At 37.9% G+C, this 18,712-nt stretch overlaps 1 protein-coding gene across 1 annotated transcript in view; it reads left to right on the forward strand.

Annotated features, from left to right (window-relative positions):
* LOC115217841 overlaps window positions 1-18,712 on the forward strand; it is a 153,567-nt gene that overhangs the window by 72,060 nt on the left and 62,795 nt on the right. Inside the window, exon 5 of the mRNA XM_036507773.1 lies at window positions 11,716-11,927. Within this exon, the coding sequence (XP_036363666.1) occupies window positions 11,716-11,927 (212 nt within the window). The remainder of the gene's footprint in view (window positions 1-11,715; window positions 11,928-18,712) is intronic.

Consider the following 18,712-nt stretch of genomic DNA (forward strand, 5'->3'; position numbering starts at 1 on the left):
ATGCATATATGGGTACAGGATATCAAAAAAACTTTGAACACAATGAGAAACGAAAACATAAAAACAAACACATGGAAACAAACTATTTTTCAAACAACGAAAAGAACAGAGTACAAGACATACAACACAAGGAATATTCCCCTTCTTCAGTTGTCCCTGTTTTGTCTATTTCGCATTTCGATATTTGTATGTAGACGCTATGGATATATATGTATGTATGTATGTATGTGTGTGTGTGTATTTATATATATATGATATTCATTAATTATCGATCACTAATAACACTATTGAATTTTATGAATTTAAACAATGTGATAAACACTTTTTCATATTACTGAGTATTATGAACATTTAAACTCATAAACATTGAAACTTTTGAAAATATTTTTGCAATTCATAATTTTTAATTTTTACCATTGGTAAACAAAACATGTTTAAACTAGTTTGGTATATATGTAAATATATATATTTGAAACCAATTACAAGTTTTTCAAATTTTGGGCTATTTTAAACAACAAATATGCCTATATATATATATATATCCGTCCAACCCATGGTAGCACGGAAAACGGACGTTAAACGATGATGATGATGATGATGATATATATATATATATATACATATATATGTATATTTATATATATAGGTGATAAAATAAGGATGGATAATCGTAACATCTAGAAAACTGTTTATTAAAGTCATATGTACAAGTTATTCTCTTTAAAATTGTCGGACATGAATGTCAGTCTAGGGTTAATCGTAACAGACTTTATAGCTATATCAAATTTCTCAACTACCTCTGCTAAATGCACATGATCCCCCGCCACCCAAAATATACATAGAGTATGATTATCAGAATTTCTTATACATCAGTTTACTTCAAAAATTCATAATAATAACATCTTGGATAAAGCTGTTTGGGTATATTTATCTTGGATGAAATCATAATGCAACTGAAACCAGAGGATGCACCTGGATATTACATCATAGGATATCTATGCTGTAGAAACATGTATTGGACAGTATTTTAAAGAGAATATATCTGTATATATATATATATATATATAAATATATTAGCAGATATCTTTGCTCTTTACTTCTGGTTCTTTACTTCTCCTCCCCCATCTCATTCATCACATTTTTTAATAGAGGGAGAAATGTAGATAGTGTAAGTGTATGAGTGAGTTAAAAAGAGACATACAGACAGAAACAGACATAGACTAAAAGAGATGAACTATTACAGAGAGATTATTTGTGAAAGAAATGCAGAATGAGAGAAAGGTAGAGAGAAGAGAGAAAAAACAGAGAGAAAACAAGTTTCTATTGAGAGAGAGACATGGCAGGAGAGAGAGAGGAGAGACGCTGATGTTTGATACTGTATGCATGTTCTATAGGTGAAGGTGAAAGTGAGCCAGCACAAAGAAAGGGGGAAAGCAAGAGAGAAAGAAACGTTGATGTTTGACACTGTATGTGCATGCGTGCATGCGTGTGTGTGTGTATGCATTTGTGCAGTGTGCCACAATCACCATTTATTTCAATCACTCTTATGAAGATATTCACATAACTTTCTCTCATTTTTTCATTTAATCCCCATTTTAATTTTCAAAAAGGGTTTCCGAGAAAAATCTTCTTACTCTCTACAAGAGGAGACGGGGTAGATGTAGATGATCAGTATTTTACAGTGAAGCAAAGATAAGTACATGTAGCCAGAGTAAGGTCACTAGAGACCCCTTCACAACAACAGCAAAGACAAGAAAACAACCAGAGGAGAGTTGCTGCATGCAGGGCCAATGAGTCACAAGAGGCAAGGGGAAAATGGGTGGAACAATTATGTCAACAAAATGCAATCTGCAGGAGCCAGGGGTCAAAAAAGGAAAAAGAAAAACGTTTAAAAGATGCAAGAAAAAGACAAGCTGCCAGAGTTGCCAATGAGACAGTAAGTCGGCGAGAGATGAGACAAAGAAAAAAACCAGGAGCAAACAGTTGCTGCAAGACTTTGCCAATCCTCAGAGGAAAGACATGAGCATCTTGATCAAGTTGTTTGACAAAAGAGTTGCATCTTTTAAGGGGACTTGGAAAGGATCAGCTTTCAGTTATGATCCAAAACATAATTTTTTTTACAGAGAAATTGATTGATATTAGAGCAATGTCAAAAGAGTGCAGATTTTGTAAAGGAAAGAAATGGGAAAGAGAAGCCACCACTATGTGTTGTGGTGGAGGAACGGTTGTTTTGCCAACATTTGGTACACCCACAGATACTTTGAAGGCATTGATTTTGGGAAACACACCAAAGAGCATGCACTTCTTGAAAAACTTTAGCAATTATATTTCTGCTTTCTAAATGACCTCCTTTGGTAGCAGTGTTATAAGAGTAGGAAACATGAAGCCAACTTTTAAAGTTCACAGTCAAGTATACCATCATACTGGATCTTTGTTGCCAACTGAAAGCAAAATCCTCAGTTTTTACAGTTATATTTTGTGGCAAATTACAAGGAGCAGGCTTAGCAATGGTCATTTAACCATCCAAATTTGAAAGAAGAGTTAATCTTTGATCTGCAAGATATGTTGCATGCAAACAATAGCTACATCAGAAGCCTCAAGTATGCATTGGAATCTGCACTACCCACTGAATACGAGATAGTTATTGATGCAGACAAAAATCTGAGCACAGAGGCCACTACGATGCCTCTGCTGCTTATGAAATAGCAGCAATTATTACAGGCAACAAGTATGGGAAGAGAGATATTATTATTTAAGGAAGAAGAAATAATATTCAGTGAATAAATGCAACCCTCCGATCATATGATGCACTCCAGTATCCATTAATCTGTGTATTTGACCAAGATGGATATCACTTTTGGAATAAGGAAAAAAAACAGATCTTAAAACAAGAGATCCTGCACTGATGAAAGTAGTAAGCTGCATGGAATTCTATGCTTACCTATTCATATTAAGAGAGCAATATTCTTCATTGTTCACGTGAGCTCTTCCAGCAATTTGCAGTTGATATGTATGCAAAAATTGAAGGGAAAAGGCTTTTTTACATTAAAACACATCAGAAAGATCACCGTGCATCAGATTACATTCACCTGAGAGATGCAATTAGTAATGAAGGAGCATTGACTGCTGAAAACATTGGACAGCTTTGTGCCATTGTTCCACCAAGCTTTACAGCAAGTCCATGGTATATGTATGAGTGTACCCAAGATGCACTTACATATGTCAGACACTGTGATTGTCCAGATCTCTTCATTACCAACACATGTAACCCTAAATGGCATGAAATAAAGAGTAAGCTTTATCATCATCAAGAAGCTAAATATCGCATGATATTATAGCTAGGCTGTTCAGACTTAAAGTCATAAAGCTGTTGGATCTCCTAAAAAAAGGCAAAGTCTTTGGAACAGTCAAATGTGACATGTACACAATTTGAATGACACAAACAAGGATTTCCACATACCCACATTTTGATTTGATTACATGAAAAACTTTGACCAAATGATATTGATTTATTTTTCTCAGCTGAACTGCCTGATCCACACCAAGATCCTTTGCTGCGCATGAAATTGTCAAGTCCCATATGATCCATGGGCCCTGTGGTTCAGTTAATCCATCCTTCCCATGCATGAGGTATAATAAGTGTACCAAGAACTACCCATGTCCCTCTGTACAAGAAACCCAAACTGGAGAAAGTAGCTACCCACTTTACAGAAGAAGAAAACCTGGGCATGGTGGATTTACTTCGAAAAAGAATGAAAAATGGGCAAGAATCCATCATTGACAATCAGTGGGTTGTACCCTACTGTTCTCTTCTTACAAAAACTTTCAAAACCCATATCAATGTTGGATTCTGCAACTCTGTTAACTCTATTAAGTATGTTTGCATATATATAAACAAAGGTTTAGTTGCTGCAACATACACTTTTATGCAGAGTGGCAGTCAGCAGACAAATAAAAATGATGAGGATGCACAGTATGACAAAGGAAAATACATCAGTAGCAATGAGGCTTTTTGGTGCATCTTTAATTTTCTCATTCATGAGAGGCACCCAGCTATCATCCATGTGAGTATCTATCTAGAGAATGGCCAAAGGATTATTCTTACAAAACAAACAGCCTTGCAACAAGCACTTTCTTCAAAAGAAACTACCCTTACTGCCTTTTTAAAGTTGTGTCAAGTAGATGAAGATGCAAGAAAATTTCTCTACTCAGAGTTACCCAAGTATTACACCTGGAGAAACAATAAATGGCACGTGGGGCTGACGTTCTGCCAAGGGTTTACAGTGTCGACCCAAACCAAGCAGAATGCTATTACTAACAGTTCCTTTTGCATGAAGTATGTAATCCCAAATCATTCCAAGATTTGAGGAGGGTAAATGGTCATGTGTGTGAAATTTATAGGGAAGCATGCTATCAACAAGGTTTTTTAGAAAATGATGAGCATTGGGACCTTGCATTGACTGAAGCATCAGTATCAGATTCTCCAAGGAAACCCTGTAACGGACATGGCTGAGGTCTTAAAGTTGGCAGTTCAACTGGCAAACCCAGATATCAATATTCAGTTCTCTGAAATAATTTTTCACCAAGCATTAATTGAATTGAAGTTTTGGCCATGGGAGGCAAAAATTTACAAGAGTTTGGCTCTGGACTGCCAAAAACAAACTGTCAAATTTGTGATTTAACTTTAAAAGACATAGCAAGAGAGACATGACATCACACAGTTGGCTGCATTTGTGAATGAACATGAACATCTTCCACAACAATACTGTGCATATGATAAAATTATTTTGTCAATCAGATGCTCCTGGTGGCACAGGTAAAACATTTGTAGCAACATTGCTTTTCTCCAAGATAAAGCAAGAAAAAAGATTTTCAGTTGCTGTAGCATTACCTGGCATTGCTGCTCCGCTTCTCCCAAGAGGATAAACAGCTCATTCTGCTTTTAAATTGTTGCTAAATCTTGTCAGAAATGAGAGTTCAATTTGTAACATAAGCAAAGGTTCAGGTTCAGCAGAAGTGTTGTGCCAATGCCACCTGATCATCTGGGATAAATGCACCATGTCACATAGAGGTGCAATGGAAGCTTTTGATAAGACCTTACAGGACATAAGAGGCAACAATAAATCTATGGGAGGAGTTACATTAGTTTTATCAGGCGACTTCAGGCAGACATTATCAGTCATTCTGAGAGGAACAAGATCTGATGAAATTAAAGAAGCATTAAGTCTTCACACCTATGGAATAAAGTACAGAAATTCTCCTTCAATACTAACATGTGAAGTTTATTACATGAGAACCAATGTGCAGAACAGGTTTTAACTTGGCTCTTCCAATTAGAAAGTGAGAAAGTACAATTTGATGGGAATGGTGATATTAATTTGGCTCATATTGTTATCATGATGAATTCTCCAGCTGAATTGAAGAACAGGGTATTTTCAGACTTGAGTAATAATTATAATTCACATAAAAGTTTATGTGAAAGGACGATTCTTGCTCCAAAAATGAAACAGTTGCAAGGATTAACCAACAGTCATTAAGGAGTAAAAATCAGTTGATTCAGTCCTTGATGAAAATCAAGCTGTCCATTATCCAACAGAGTTCTTTAGTGCTCTTGAACCACCTGAAAGTCCTCCACATAAACTTCTTCTGAGGGTAGGAGTCCTAATAGTGCTTCTAAGAAATTTAGATCCTCCTAAATTATGTGATGGGACAAGGTTGATTGTGAAGACATTATCACCTAATGTAGTAGAAGTTACCATCATCACCGGATGTGCCTCTGGGGAAGAGGTTTACATTCCAAGAATTGCAATCAAAGCAACAGACATGCCATTTGAGTTCAAATGAACACAGTTCCCAGTGCAACTTTGCTTCGCAATGACTATTAATAAAACTCAAGGTAAGACTTTGAAATCTATTGACATTGCAGCTGTGATGATTCGAAAATACAACACCTAATAACCTAACAGTATATCTTTTATATCTCTCTGATGAGATTTTGCCTAAATTATGATTTAATAAATGCTATTTTGATCTTTAGGCTTAATTGAAATGGTTGTTAGAGTGTATGTTGGATTTTCGCAGATAATAAATTTTCAATTTTATTAAATGTTATATCTCCATTTTCGTAATTTTCTTTTGAATGACTATAAACCATGATTTATATTTAGACCTATCATTGTGTGAATAATTCATTTGATATTACTATCCCTTAATGAGGCTAATTTTACCACTAACTGAATATAATATATATATATATATATATATATATATATATATAATGCATATATATATATATAATATGTGTATATATATATATACGTATATACATACATATATCACCATCATCATCATCATCGTTTAATGTTTGTCTTCCATGTTGGCATGGGTTGGATGGTTTGACTTAGGACTGGTAAGCTAGGAGGCTCCATTAGGCTCCAATCTGATCTGGAAAGGTTTCTACAGCAGGATGCCCACCCTAGTGCCAAAGAGTGTAGTGGGTGCTTCTTACATGTCACTAGCATGGGAGCCAGTCAGGTGGCACTAGTATCGACCACACTCGATTGATGTTTTTTACGTGCCACCAGCATGGGTGCCACTCAGGCAGCACTGGCATTGGCCACAGCTATGATTTCACTTGACTCAACAGGTCTTCTCAAACACCGCATATTGCCCAACAATTGAAGGGTACTTTTAGAGGGGCTCACTAGTTATATGACACTGGCATCAGCCATGGCTACAATCTCACTTGGCTTGCCAGGTCCTCTCAAGCACAACATATCTCCAAAGGTCTTGGTCACAGGTCATTGCCTCTGTAAGGCCCAACGTTTGATGGTTGAGCTGCACAACCTCATCCCAGGTCTTTCTGAGTCTACTTCTTCCACAGGTTCTCTCCACTGTTATGGTGTGACACTTCTTCACATAGCTGTCCCCACCCATAATTAACATATAACCATATCAGCACAGTCGTTGCTCTTGCACACCGCATCTGATGCTTATTATGTCTAACTTTTCTCTCATGGCGCTTACACTTTGTTATGTATGCACCCTGACATTACACATCCAGAAGAGCTTACTGGCTTCAATTCTTGCAAGCTTGTGCATGTCCTCAGTGGTCACAGTCCATGTTTCACTGCCATGTAGCATGGCTGTTTGCACACATGCATCATATAGTCTACCTTTCACTCTGAGCAAGAGGCCCTTTGTTACCAGCAGAAGTAGGAGCTCTCTGACCTTTTCCCAGCATATTCTTATTCTAGCAGCTATGCTCTCAGAGCACCCACCTCGGCTACTACCTTGGGCACCTAAGTAATGGAAGCTATCAACTACTTCTATTTTTCCCCCTGGCATGTGGTAGAATCTGTTTTCTGTACATCTTTGGTGTTTATTGCCCCTATGCATCTGCCACACACAAAAACTGTCTTCCCATTTAACCTTTATTTGATATTGTGTTACCTCTTATGTGTCCATAGCTTGCATCAGGTGCATCTTATGGAGTTTCTACCTGTACCTTTTCTACAGATCAGGCAGGCCATCTACCTGGCGGGATTTGTGATTTGTTTGCTTTCCTACTAAGACTTTTGTTTTTGCTAGATTGACTCTAAGGCCCTTCGATTCTAATCCTTCTTCCCACACCTGAAACTTCTCCTCTAGTTCTGATAGTGACTCAGCAATTAGAGCAAGGTCATCAGCATAGAGGAGCTCCCAGGGTCATCCTGTCTTGAATTCCTCTGTTATTGCCTGGAGGTCTATGATAAATAGTAGAGGGCTAAGGACTGAACCTTGGTGTACCCCTACCTCCACCCGGAATTCTTCACTGTACTCGTTGCCAACCCTCACCTTACTGACAGCGTCCCTGTACATGGCTTGCATGGCTCTCACTAACCATTCATCCATCCTTAGTTTCCTCATTGACCACCAGATAAGGGATTGAGGGACCCTGTCAAAGGCTTTCTCCATGTCAACAAAAGCCAGGTACAGAGGTTTGTCTTTGGCCAGGTATTTCTCCTGAAGCTGTCTTACCAGAAATATAGCATCAGTGGTGCTTTTCCCTGGCACAAACCCAAACTGCATCTCATCTAAGCTGACTCTCTCCCTAATTAGTTGGGCTATGACCCTCTCCGTGACCTTCATTACCTGATCTAACAACTTGATGCCTCAGTAATTATTTGTATCTAAAGCGTCATCTTTTCCTTTGTAGCAGTTGACTATAGTGCTGCTACACCAGTCATTGGGTATGACTCCTTCGTGTATCACCTGGTTAACTATACGGGTGACTAGGCAATAGCCGACCCTGCCAGATATTTTGAGCATCTCTGCAGTGATTCCTGATGGGCTGGGGGCTTTCCATGTCTTCTTACTCTTAATTGCTTTATCTACCAAGGTACTGTCAACTAGCTTTGAAAGGGCCCTCCAATCTCAATATATATATATACATATTAGGTTAGCAACTAAGTTCCCACCGTTTTTTTAAATAAAAATTTTTTAAAAGGCTTAATAAAAAATAACAACTAATTAATCAATAATGTATTCACCCTTGTTGTTTACAACTTCTTCCCAATGTTCACCAAGATTTTCTATACTTCATTGGTAAAAATCACCCGATTTCGACTCGAAAAATTGATCCAACCAAGCTCTTAATTCTGCATCAGTATTGAATGAAACTCTACGCATAGCATTTGAAAAGGACCAAAAGAGGTGGAAATCCATTGGTGCCAAATCAGGAGAGTATAGCAGGTGTGCAGCACTTCCCAGCCATGTGTTTGAATGGCTTCCTTGGTCATATTGGCAATATGAGGGCGGGTGTTGTCGTGCAGCAGAAGAACTCCATGCTGCCGATTAGGTCTTTTCTCTTGGATAGCTGTGTTGAGTTGTTCCATCTGTTCAACATAAAGTTCCACGTTGACCGTTTGGTTCCTTTCAAGCAATTTGTAATGGATAATCCCTTCCCAGTACCACCATACACGCAACATCATTTTACGTGGATGAAGATCTTGTTTCACACACAGTGTCGCTTGTTTATCGGGGCTAAGCCATTCCTTACGCTGCTTCATATTGATGTACAGGCACTGTTTTTCGTAGCCAGTAATGATTCGGTAAAGAAATTGTTGCTTGCATCCACGAGTTGAGCGGTGACGAGCAAGAAACTAATGTAGATTGTGGCTTGTTAATTTTTGTTGCATGCGGAACCCATGCTCTATACTTCTGAACCTTTCCATCAAGTGAAGATGCTCCTCTATAGCAGTGTAGGGGCATTCCATTTTTCTCTGCCAGTTTCTTTGTTGTTTAACAAGAATTTCCGTGCAAAAGTTGGTTTAATCGCTCTTCATCAAACTCAACTGGATGGCCATAATGAGGTGCATCTTTGAGGTCAAAGTTTCCATTTTTGAACTTCACATACCTATCACGAGCAGTTCTTTAAGCTATGACACCTTCTCCATACACAACACAAATGTCACGAGCAGCTTTTGCGGCCTTAGAACCTTGATTAAAAGCAAAAAGAAGGAGGTGTCGAAAATGCTTGTTTTTCTTAACTTGACATTCCATTTTAATGATCTGAAAATAAACAAAAATTAACTGAAATTAACTAGAAAAAAAAACAAAATAGATTCCAAAATGATTCAAAAATAGAATTCTCTAAAAAAATAAATTCCAAAATTTAAAAAAATGGCGGAAACTTAGTTTTCAACCCAAATATCTTTATAATATAAATTGGACATGGTCAATCATTGTATTCTTTTTTTGTCTTGCGGTTCACAGCCAAACGGCTGGGTGGATTCACATGTAAAATGGCACACATGTGAAAACATGTGCATAGATTGGAATGTGGTTTGTAATTTTTTTCTTGCCCACATACTTACCGAGAAAATCGATTAAAACCTTTTCTAATGGAATTTCCCTGTTTGTTCAGCCATTAAAACATCCAGTTGCTCACACAGCCGGCATATACCATTTCACTAGCAACAAGGGGAGTACAGGATGACAGTCAGCCAAAACTTTCACTACACTGTCTCTCTTCTTTCACCTCTTTGTGAGGTAAATAATCTTAATCTTTAGTTACAGTTTCTCATTCAAATTACATAATAGACAGAATTGACGGATTAAGACAGTAGGGTGTTTTGAGGGAGATTTGTCTGCTATTTCAACCAGGTCTACCTACCATGTAGAGGTCTGAACTTAATTTTCATTCACATATTTGCATTTCAAAAATTTAACATAATCTTTTCCATTAATCAACTATCGTAAAAATTTTATATGATGACCTCACATTTTCTATGCATGTGTGTGTACCTTAAAAGACATCAGTCATCACGACACACCTTCACTCACTCGCTCTATCTCTCTTTCTCACCCTCTTTTTTCTCTCGCATACACATGCGAAAGCACACACACACTCACACACATGCGCACACAAATACACACATACATACACACACACACACACACACACACACACACACACAAATACACACATATACACACACACACACACACGTATCCATTTCGTATATCTTCTTTCAATTTCTGCTCTCGGCAAATAAAATTTTTTACGGATACAACTGCGTACAAAAATAGGGATTAATGTATAATTTCTTTCTGTGTTCATAATTAAATCCCCGTTTTACTAATTTGAGATAAACAAACTCTCATTTCCTCATCAACACAAAGGGTCTTGGAGACTAATGCCTCTCTGTGTATAAAATAGTGCATTGATATAATATTTGAATTTATCTTTCTGATGGTTGCTGCCAAGCCTCTCACTTTCCTTGTCATACTTGGGGCACCATCCATGCAAATTCCAATACAAGAATTCCACGAAATCGTAACCTTTTCAAAATTCTCAGGCAGGGCTTGAAAAATATCTTCCTCTTTAGTACATTCTGAAAACGATAAAATGGTGAAACAGGTCAGTTCATCTCAAATTCTTTGTAAACTCCTAAATATATCTTCTTCTGTGTATATATATACACCACCAAAATATGAACTTTTTGAACTTATAATTTTCAGTGTATATATATATAGATACTTCCTAACAAACATGATTTTTAATGAAATCCTAATATTTTTTATAAACTTTTTAATATTTTCTCAAGATTTTTCCTATCCAGTTCAGAAATTCAGCATGTAAATATTGCATTGAAAAACCCTTTTGGATAGAATTAGTCAAAGGCTTTGAGGTATTCTGAAAATAAGAATTAATTCACATTCTCTCAAAAGTTTATAGGAAAATTATTATGACATCAACAACATATGATTTTCATTGGTAAGAATAAAGCTTCTAAAATGGATATAAAAGTTTGAATGATTGCTTTGGTCCAGTGGTAGAACATCTGTCAAGTCTACAGGGGAAATTAGATTGAGTCCTAAGACAGCCTTTCACTTATTTTTTTATCCAAAAGGGATTTCCAACCTAACATTTACATGCTCTTATTTATAACTTTATGTGTGTGTGTGCTTTGAGATCTGCTGTTCCAAAAAAGCACTGTTTCAAATTCTCTTCAAAGTTTATAAAATTTTTGACATCAAATCTAAATAAATTGTAAATGAAAAGAAATGTATTAAATCTATGGTGAAAGAGTATAGAAAATAAATGTTTTCCAATCATATTCTAATAATTTCATTTTTAATTCCCCTCCTTACATAACAATTATTCTTTTATGTTTATTAATTTAGAAATTTTGTTGCCATTAATGTCAAGATTTTTCTGTTACCTTCTAGGGGTACGTTGGAACATTGCAGCTTTATTCAGTGAGATGAATTACTTTCCTGATCAGTTTTTCAAAATAAAACCTGATGTGATACGCTATATAAAATTTAGAACAAATTCTAGAACATCAAATACATCATTCTTCCTTCCAAAGGAAATGAATACAGATTCAACAATAGAGTTATCGACTATTGACCATGGAAAATTTTGGTTAGACACAATTGTGAGTAATTTATTTTATTTATTTATTTTATTTTTTTTTTTTTGGTTTGAAAGGAGTATAAGTGGTTGACTTGACTTCAATGTAATATTTGTTTGCAGGGTTTCTGGATTTAAGTAAATGAGATATGTTACAGACATGTATGCACATATATAATTCAGTAAAACACACATATGTATTAATAATTTCTTTTTAGAAAGTAGATGATTTGGATGAATCACTCAACATCACTTTTCTGTGTTCACTTTATGCTAGGTCTAATTTTTTCTTTTTTATTAAAATGGATAATAGCAAAGCACTTTTTCAATTCTGTAGTCTCAATCACCTTAAAAACCGTTTTTATTCACAGTCAAAAGAAATATCATTAGTTATGTAAGTTGTGTTATGTTAACATGTTGAAATATTGATTTCAAATTTTGGCACAAGGCCAGCCCATTTTGGGGAAGGGAGTTAAGTCTATTTCATTGACCCCAGTACTTATTTTATCAACCCCTGAAAGGATGAAAGGTAAAGACAACTCCAGTGGAATTTGAACACATAGCATAAAAATGAACGAAATGCCACTAAGCATTTTCCCTGTGTGCTAATGATTCTGCCAGCTCACCACCTTATCATGTTGAAATATTAATAAGGGAAAGCAATTAATTCAAAAATGTTTGTTTATAACACTAAACACTTTTAATATACCCCCCCCCACTCGCTTCCAAATATGTAATGAAGAAATACGCACAGATCATGAACGGTTAAAGTTAAGAAATTCTTCTTTCAGCCTCGCTTTCCTCTACCTTCTATCTTTGCACGTATCATCATTATTCTTTCATTATTCTTCGATTACTCTCTCATTATATTGTTCTTTCAGTACTCTCTCATTATATTATTCTTTCTTTCTTTCTTTCTCTCAGTATTCTCTCATTACTCTGTCTAGCTCAAATATGTTTATCGTTTAGTCTTGTCTCCCTGTTGCTCCCGGTTCATAGCCACTTATCTTTCCCCTAAAAATCTCACTTTCTCAGATTTTTCAAACCTACTTTCTTGCTCACACGATTAACAGAACCTCTTCCTACTTTATGGACTAGTTAGATTGCCTGACAAACTCAGATGTTACCTTTTTTGCCCCAAGTCTATATTAGTTATCAAATAATAATTATTATCGACACTGCCGTCCCCTTTCAACTATGCTAGTCAAAGTTCCTCACACCGCTTCCTCCAACCTCCTCCACCCCTCCATCCCCTCCACCCCCTCCACCCCTGAGCGCCACTAACCAGATCTGTGGCTGGTGCAAAGTCCTCTCTCGTCCCAAGGTATGGGTGGAACAGTGTTGTAGACAGGGCTATTAGAGAAAAGAGACAGACTTGGAAGGACTGGAAGAATGATGGTAGCAGGGAATTGTATCAGACTGCCAAAAGGAAAACTAGGAGACAGGTCTATCTAGCCAGAGGGGAAGCAGATAAGAAAAAATTTGCCGATGTTCTGCGCCGTGAGGACCAAAGACTGGAGGTGTTTCGCGTTGCAAGACAGTGTGTGAGAGAGAATTGTGATGTGGTAGGAGAGAAGTGTGTTCGCATGGAAGATGGTTCACTTGCGCTAAACGAGGATGCAAAGAGAGAGGTTTGGAGACGCCACTATGAAAGGTTGCTGAATAAAGAAAATGAATGGGATAAAGAGAGTCACCGAGTTGACAGTTCCTTGGTAGTTAAGGCAATTAGAATCATGAAGACAGGGAAAGCCCCAGGCCCATCAGGAATCACCGCAGAGATGCTCAAAATATCTGGTAGTGTCGGCTATAGCCTAGTCACCCATATAGTTAATCAGGTGATACACGAAGGAGTCATACCCAATGACTGGTGTAGCAGCATAATAGTCAACTGCTACAAAGGTAAAGGTGACGCCCTAGATACAAATAATTACAGAGCTATCAAGCTTTTGGATCAGGTGATGAAGGTTATGGAGAGGGTCATAGCCCAACTAATTAGAGAGAGAGTTAGCCTAGATCAGATGCAGTTTGGGTTCGTGCCAGGGAAAAGTACTACTGATGCTATATTCTTGGTAAGGCAGCTGCAGGAGAAATACCTAGTCAAAGATAAGCCCCTGTACCTGGCTTTTGTTGACATGGAGAAAGCCTTCGACAGGGTGCCCCGATCCCTTATCTGGTGGTCAATGAGGAAACTAGGGATAGATGAATGGTTAGTGAGAGCTGTGCGAGCCATGTACAGGGATGCTGCTAGTAAGGTGAGGGTTGGCAACGAGTACAGTGAAGAATTCTGGGTAGTGGTAGGGGTACACCAAGGCTCAGTCTTCAGCTTCCTCCTATTTATCATAGTTCTCCAGGCAATAACGGAGGAATTCAAGACAGGATGCCCTTGGGAGCTCCTCTATGCTGATGATCTTGCTCTAATCGGTGAGTCACTATCAGAACTGGAGGAGAAGTTTCAGGTGTGGAAGCAAGGTTTAGAATCGAAGGGCCTTAGAGTCAATCTAGCTAAAACTAAAGTCCTAATAAGTAGGAAGGTAGACAAATCACAAACGCCTTCAGGTAGACGGCCCTGCTTGATCTGTAGAAAAGGTGTAGGTAGAAACTCTATAAGATGCACCAAGTGTAAGCTATGGGCACATAAGAGGTGCAGCAATGTCAAAGGAAGGCTAACTGAGAAGATAGCTTTTGTATGTGGCAAATGCTCAGGAACAATAAACACTGAAAATGCTCTGAGATCAACTTCTGTCACTTTCCAGGGAGAAAAACTAGAAATAGTTGATAGCTTCCGTTACCTAGGTGACCAAGTCAGCAGCGGGGGCGGGTGTGCTGAAAGTGTAACTGCTAGAGTAAGAATAGCTTGGGCAAAGTTCAGAGAGCTCTTACCTCTGCTGGTGACAAAAGGCCTCTCGCTCAGAGTAAAAGGCAGACTGTATGATGCGTGTGTACGAACAGCCATGCTACATGGCAGTGAAACATGGGCCGTGACTGCTGAGGATATGCGTAAGCTCGCAACAAATGAAGCCAGTATGCTCCGATGGATGTGTAATGTCAGTATTCATACTCGACAGAGTGTAAGTACCTTGAGAGAAAAGCTGGACCTAAGAAGCATCAGATGTGGTGTGCAAGAGAGATGTTTGCGCTGGTATGGGCATGTGGTGAGAATGGATGAAGATAGTTGTGTGAAAAAGTGCCACACCCTAGCAGTTGAGGAAAACCTGGGACGAGGTGGTGAAGCACGACCTTCGAACTTTAGGCCTCACTGAGGAAATGACTAGAGACCGAGACCTCTGGAAGTATGCTGTGCGTGAGAAGACCCGGCAGGACAAGTGAGACCATAACCCGTGGCCTTCTACATGGGATGTAGCCAGCCAACTTATGCATACCTTCCCTTCTTGGGACACAAAACTCTACTTGTGAAGACCTGTTGAGGCAAGTGAAAATCAGAATCGAAATTGATCAATGGAAATTGCAGCTGAGTTTCTAGTGCCAGTGGCACGTAAGAGAACAATCCGAACGTGACCGTTGCCAGCGCCGCCCCGACTGACCTCGTGCCGGTGGCACGTAAAAAGCACCATCCGTTCGTGGCTGTTGCCAGCCTCGCCTGGCCCCCGTGCTTGTGGCACATAAGAAGCACCATCCGATCGTGGCCGTTTGCCAGACTCGTCTGGCACGTGTGCCGGTGGCACGTAAAAAGCACCCACTACACTCATGGAATGGTTGGCGTTAGGAAGGGCATCAAGCCGTAGAAACATTGCCAGATCAAACTGGGCCTGGTGCAGCCTTCTGGCTTCCCAGACCCCAGTTGAACCGTTCAACCCATGCTAGCATGGAAAGCAGACGCTAAACGATGATGATGATGATGATGATGATGATGATAGATACATAACATACAATTTGTTAAATACATTATGTGTGTGAATTAAGAAATAATAAATTGTCAAATGTTTCTTTATAAATTAGAATATAATTATCAGTTACTACAGGAACAATCTCTAAGAGAGAAGGTTAAAGGTTAAAAATTATATTATCAGATATGGATGGAAAGGATGAAAACTATTTTATCAAATGTGAGCCAACAGACACATGGCCTCTGGCTGTAATAAGAAAAAAATCACAAAGAAACTTGAATAACAGGGTTTTATAAACCCACCAAGAAGTTCTAGAATATTCCAGTAAGCTTTTAGGTGTGAAAATTCAACTTTTCTTTCTTTACTTTCACTGATGTAACAGGTGCTTGGTTGGATATTACCAAATATAATATTCTTTTATTCACCATTGGCAATATTCTTTAGTCAATATAGCCAAATATGTAAGGCAGTGGGCTGGCAGAATTGTTAGCATTCCAGACAAAATGCTTAGCAGCATTTCTTCTGTCTTTGTGTTCTGAGTTCAAACTCTGCCAAGGTTGACTTTGTCTTTCGTCCTTTTGGGGTCAATGAAATAAGTACCATTTGAGTACTGGGGGTCAATGTAATACATATGTGTGTGTCCCTATATATCAAGTTGAGTAAAAAGTAAGCAACGTTTTGAACCATGAAGAATTTGTACTGGATTTTTGCAGAATTTTGAATTTTTTAAAAATATTTTATTGCAATTTTCTGATAATACAGACATTGACTTTCTCAAATGCATCAATAAAGTAACATTGATATTCTTTTCACCATTGTTACAATCATCTGAAATGGAACTGTCAAACTATTTCAGCAATTTTGCTATTCAACTTCAAAAAAGGGCATAAAGAAGCTGAAACTGCTTGTGATATCAACAAAATGTTTGGTGAGGAAATGACCAGTGAGTGGTCAGCTCAAAAATGGTTTAAACTATTTCACAGTGGAGAACTGAGCCTTGAAGATCATGAGCAAAGTGGACGCCCATCTATTATTGATGATGGTCAATTAAAGATTGTCATTGAGAAAGATCCATGTAAAACCACTTGAAAACTAGCAAAAGAACTTCAAGTTAGCCAGAAACTGCCTGCAACCATTTGCATGCGATTGGAAAATACAAAATTCTCAACAAATGGGTACCACACGATTGGAATGAAAATCATAAAACTTGCAGATATGAAACTGGCTCATTGCTTCTTCTCTGTAACCAGACCGATCCATTTCTCAATCACATTGTAACTTGTGATGAAAAGTAGGTTCTGTACAATAATAAAATACGTTCTTCATAGTGGTTGGACCAAAATGAAGCACCAAAATTTTCCTTAAACCTGAGCACTTCAAAAAGAAGGTTATGGTGACTGATTGCTGCTGTACTGCTAGACTCATCCACTATAACTTCTTGAAATCCAGAAAGACCATTACTGCAGAAACATATTGCCATGAAATTGCCAAAATAAACGAAAAACTGCTCCTCCTCCATTCCAGACTGATCAGCAGGAGAGGGCCAATCATTCTTCATGGCAATGCTTGACTACACGTTTCACTAATGATGCTCCATAAGTTGGGGAAATTTGGCTACAAAGTTCTTCTCCACTCAGCTTATTCCTCAACCCTGTCTCCTACTGACAACCACTTTTTCAAGCACTGTGAAGGTTTCCTATGAGAGGAGTTCAAAAATCAAACTGATGCTGAAAGTGCATCCAAAAAGTTTATCAGCTCCAGAACTCCAGATTTTCATGTTAACAAACTTGTAACTCAGCAAAAATATGTTGATTGTAATAGTGCTTACTTAAGATGAATAAAATTTCTGCATTGTTCAAATATATTGTGATGAATTTCATGTTGCAAAACGTTGCTTACGTTTTACTCAGCCTGATATATATACATATACACATACATACATACTTATACCTATATCTATTTATCTATCGATATATATATATATATATATATATATATATATATAAATATATCATCATCATCATCATCATTATCGTTTAATGTCCGCCTTCCATACTGGCATGGGTTGGATGATTTGACAGGTGCTGGCCAGGTAGAAGACAACACCAGGCTTCTGTGTCTGTTTTGGCATGGTTTTTACAGCTGGATGCCTTCCTAACACTAACCACCCTGTAGAGTGGATGGAGTGCTTTATACGTGGCACCAGCACAAGCAAGATCAGTTTTGGCATGGTTTCTACAGCTGGATGCCCTTCCAAATGTCAATCACTTCACAGTGTGGTCTTCGCTTTTTATGTGGCACCAGCACTGACAGAGTCACCAAGTAACTTGCAAGGCAAGGAATTTTGAGAAGGTACAGGGTATTGGATTGGGAGATCTCATGTCAGATGATGAAAGGTGTGACAGAAAGACAGAGAGGCAGAAATAGGTATCTTGCTATAGAGGCTACCCAACCAGAATGAGAGAAGAGAGAGACAGAGGAAGAGAGAGAAAGAGAGGGAGGAGATGAGAGAGGCAAGAGAATGAGAGTGAGGGGGGAGGGAGAGGAGAGTAAGAGGAAAAGAGACCAAAAGGAAGAGATAGAGGGAAAGAAACAGAGGTAAAGAAAGATGCATAGATATAGAGAGAGATAGATAGAGAGAGAGAGGAGAGAGAGAGAGAGAGAGAGATTTTAATGTACACAATATATAAAAGATCTACTAATAGTTTCATGCTGTAAAGATATAATAATTTTGCAGATTTATATAACACAAGTGAAATCTGTAAATATTTCATGGAATTCATGGTAAACCTATTGGGTTATTTCAGAAAACTTTATCCAAAAAACCTGAAAGTGTACCTTGTGTCTATATGGAAAGATAGTTGCTCATCTGCTATTCAGTGAAATGTAAAAGAAACTGGAATACGATGATTACGTAATGCACTTTGTATATACACTTTATATACTTTATGCACAAATTTATAGA

Source organism: Octopus sinensis, linkage group LG12 (genome assembly GCF_006345805.1).
Source record: "Octopus sinensis linkage group LG12, ASM634580v1, whole genome shotgun sequence".
Classification (NCBI taxonomy): domain Eukaryota; kingdom Metazoa; phylum Mollusca; class Cephalopoda; order Octopoda; family Octopodidae; genus Octopus; species Octopus sinensis.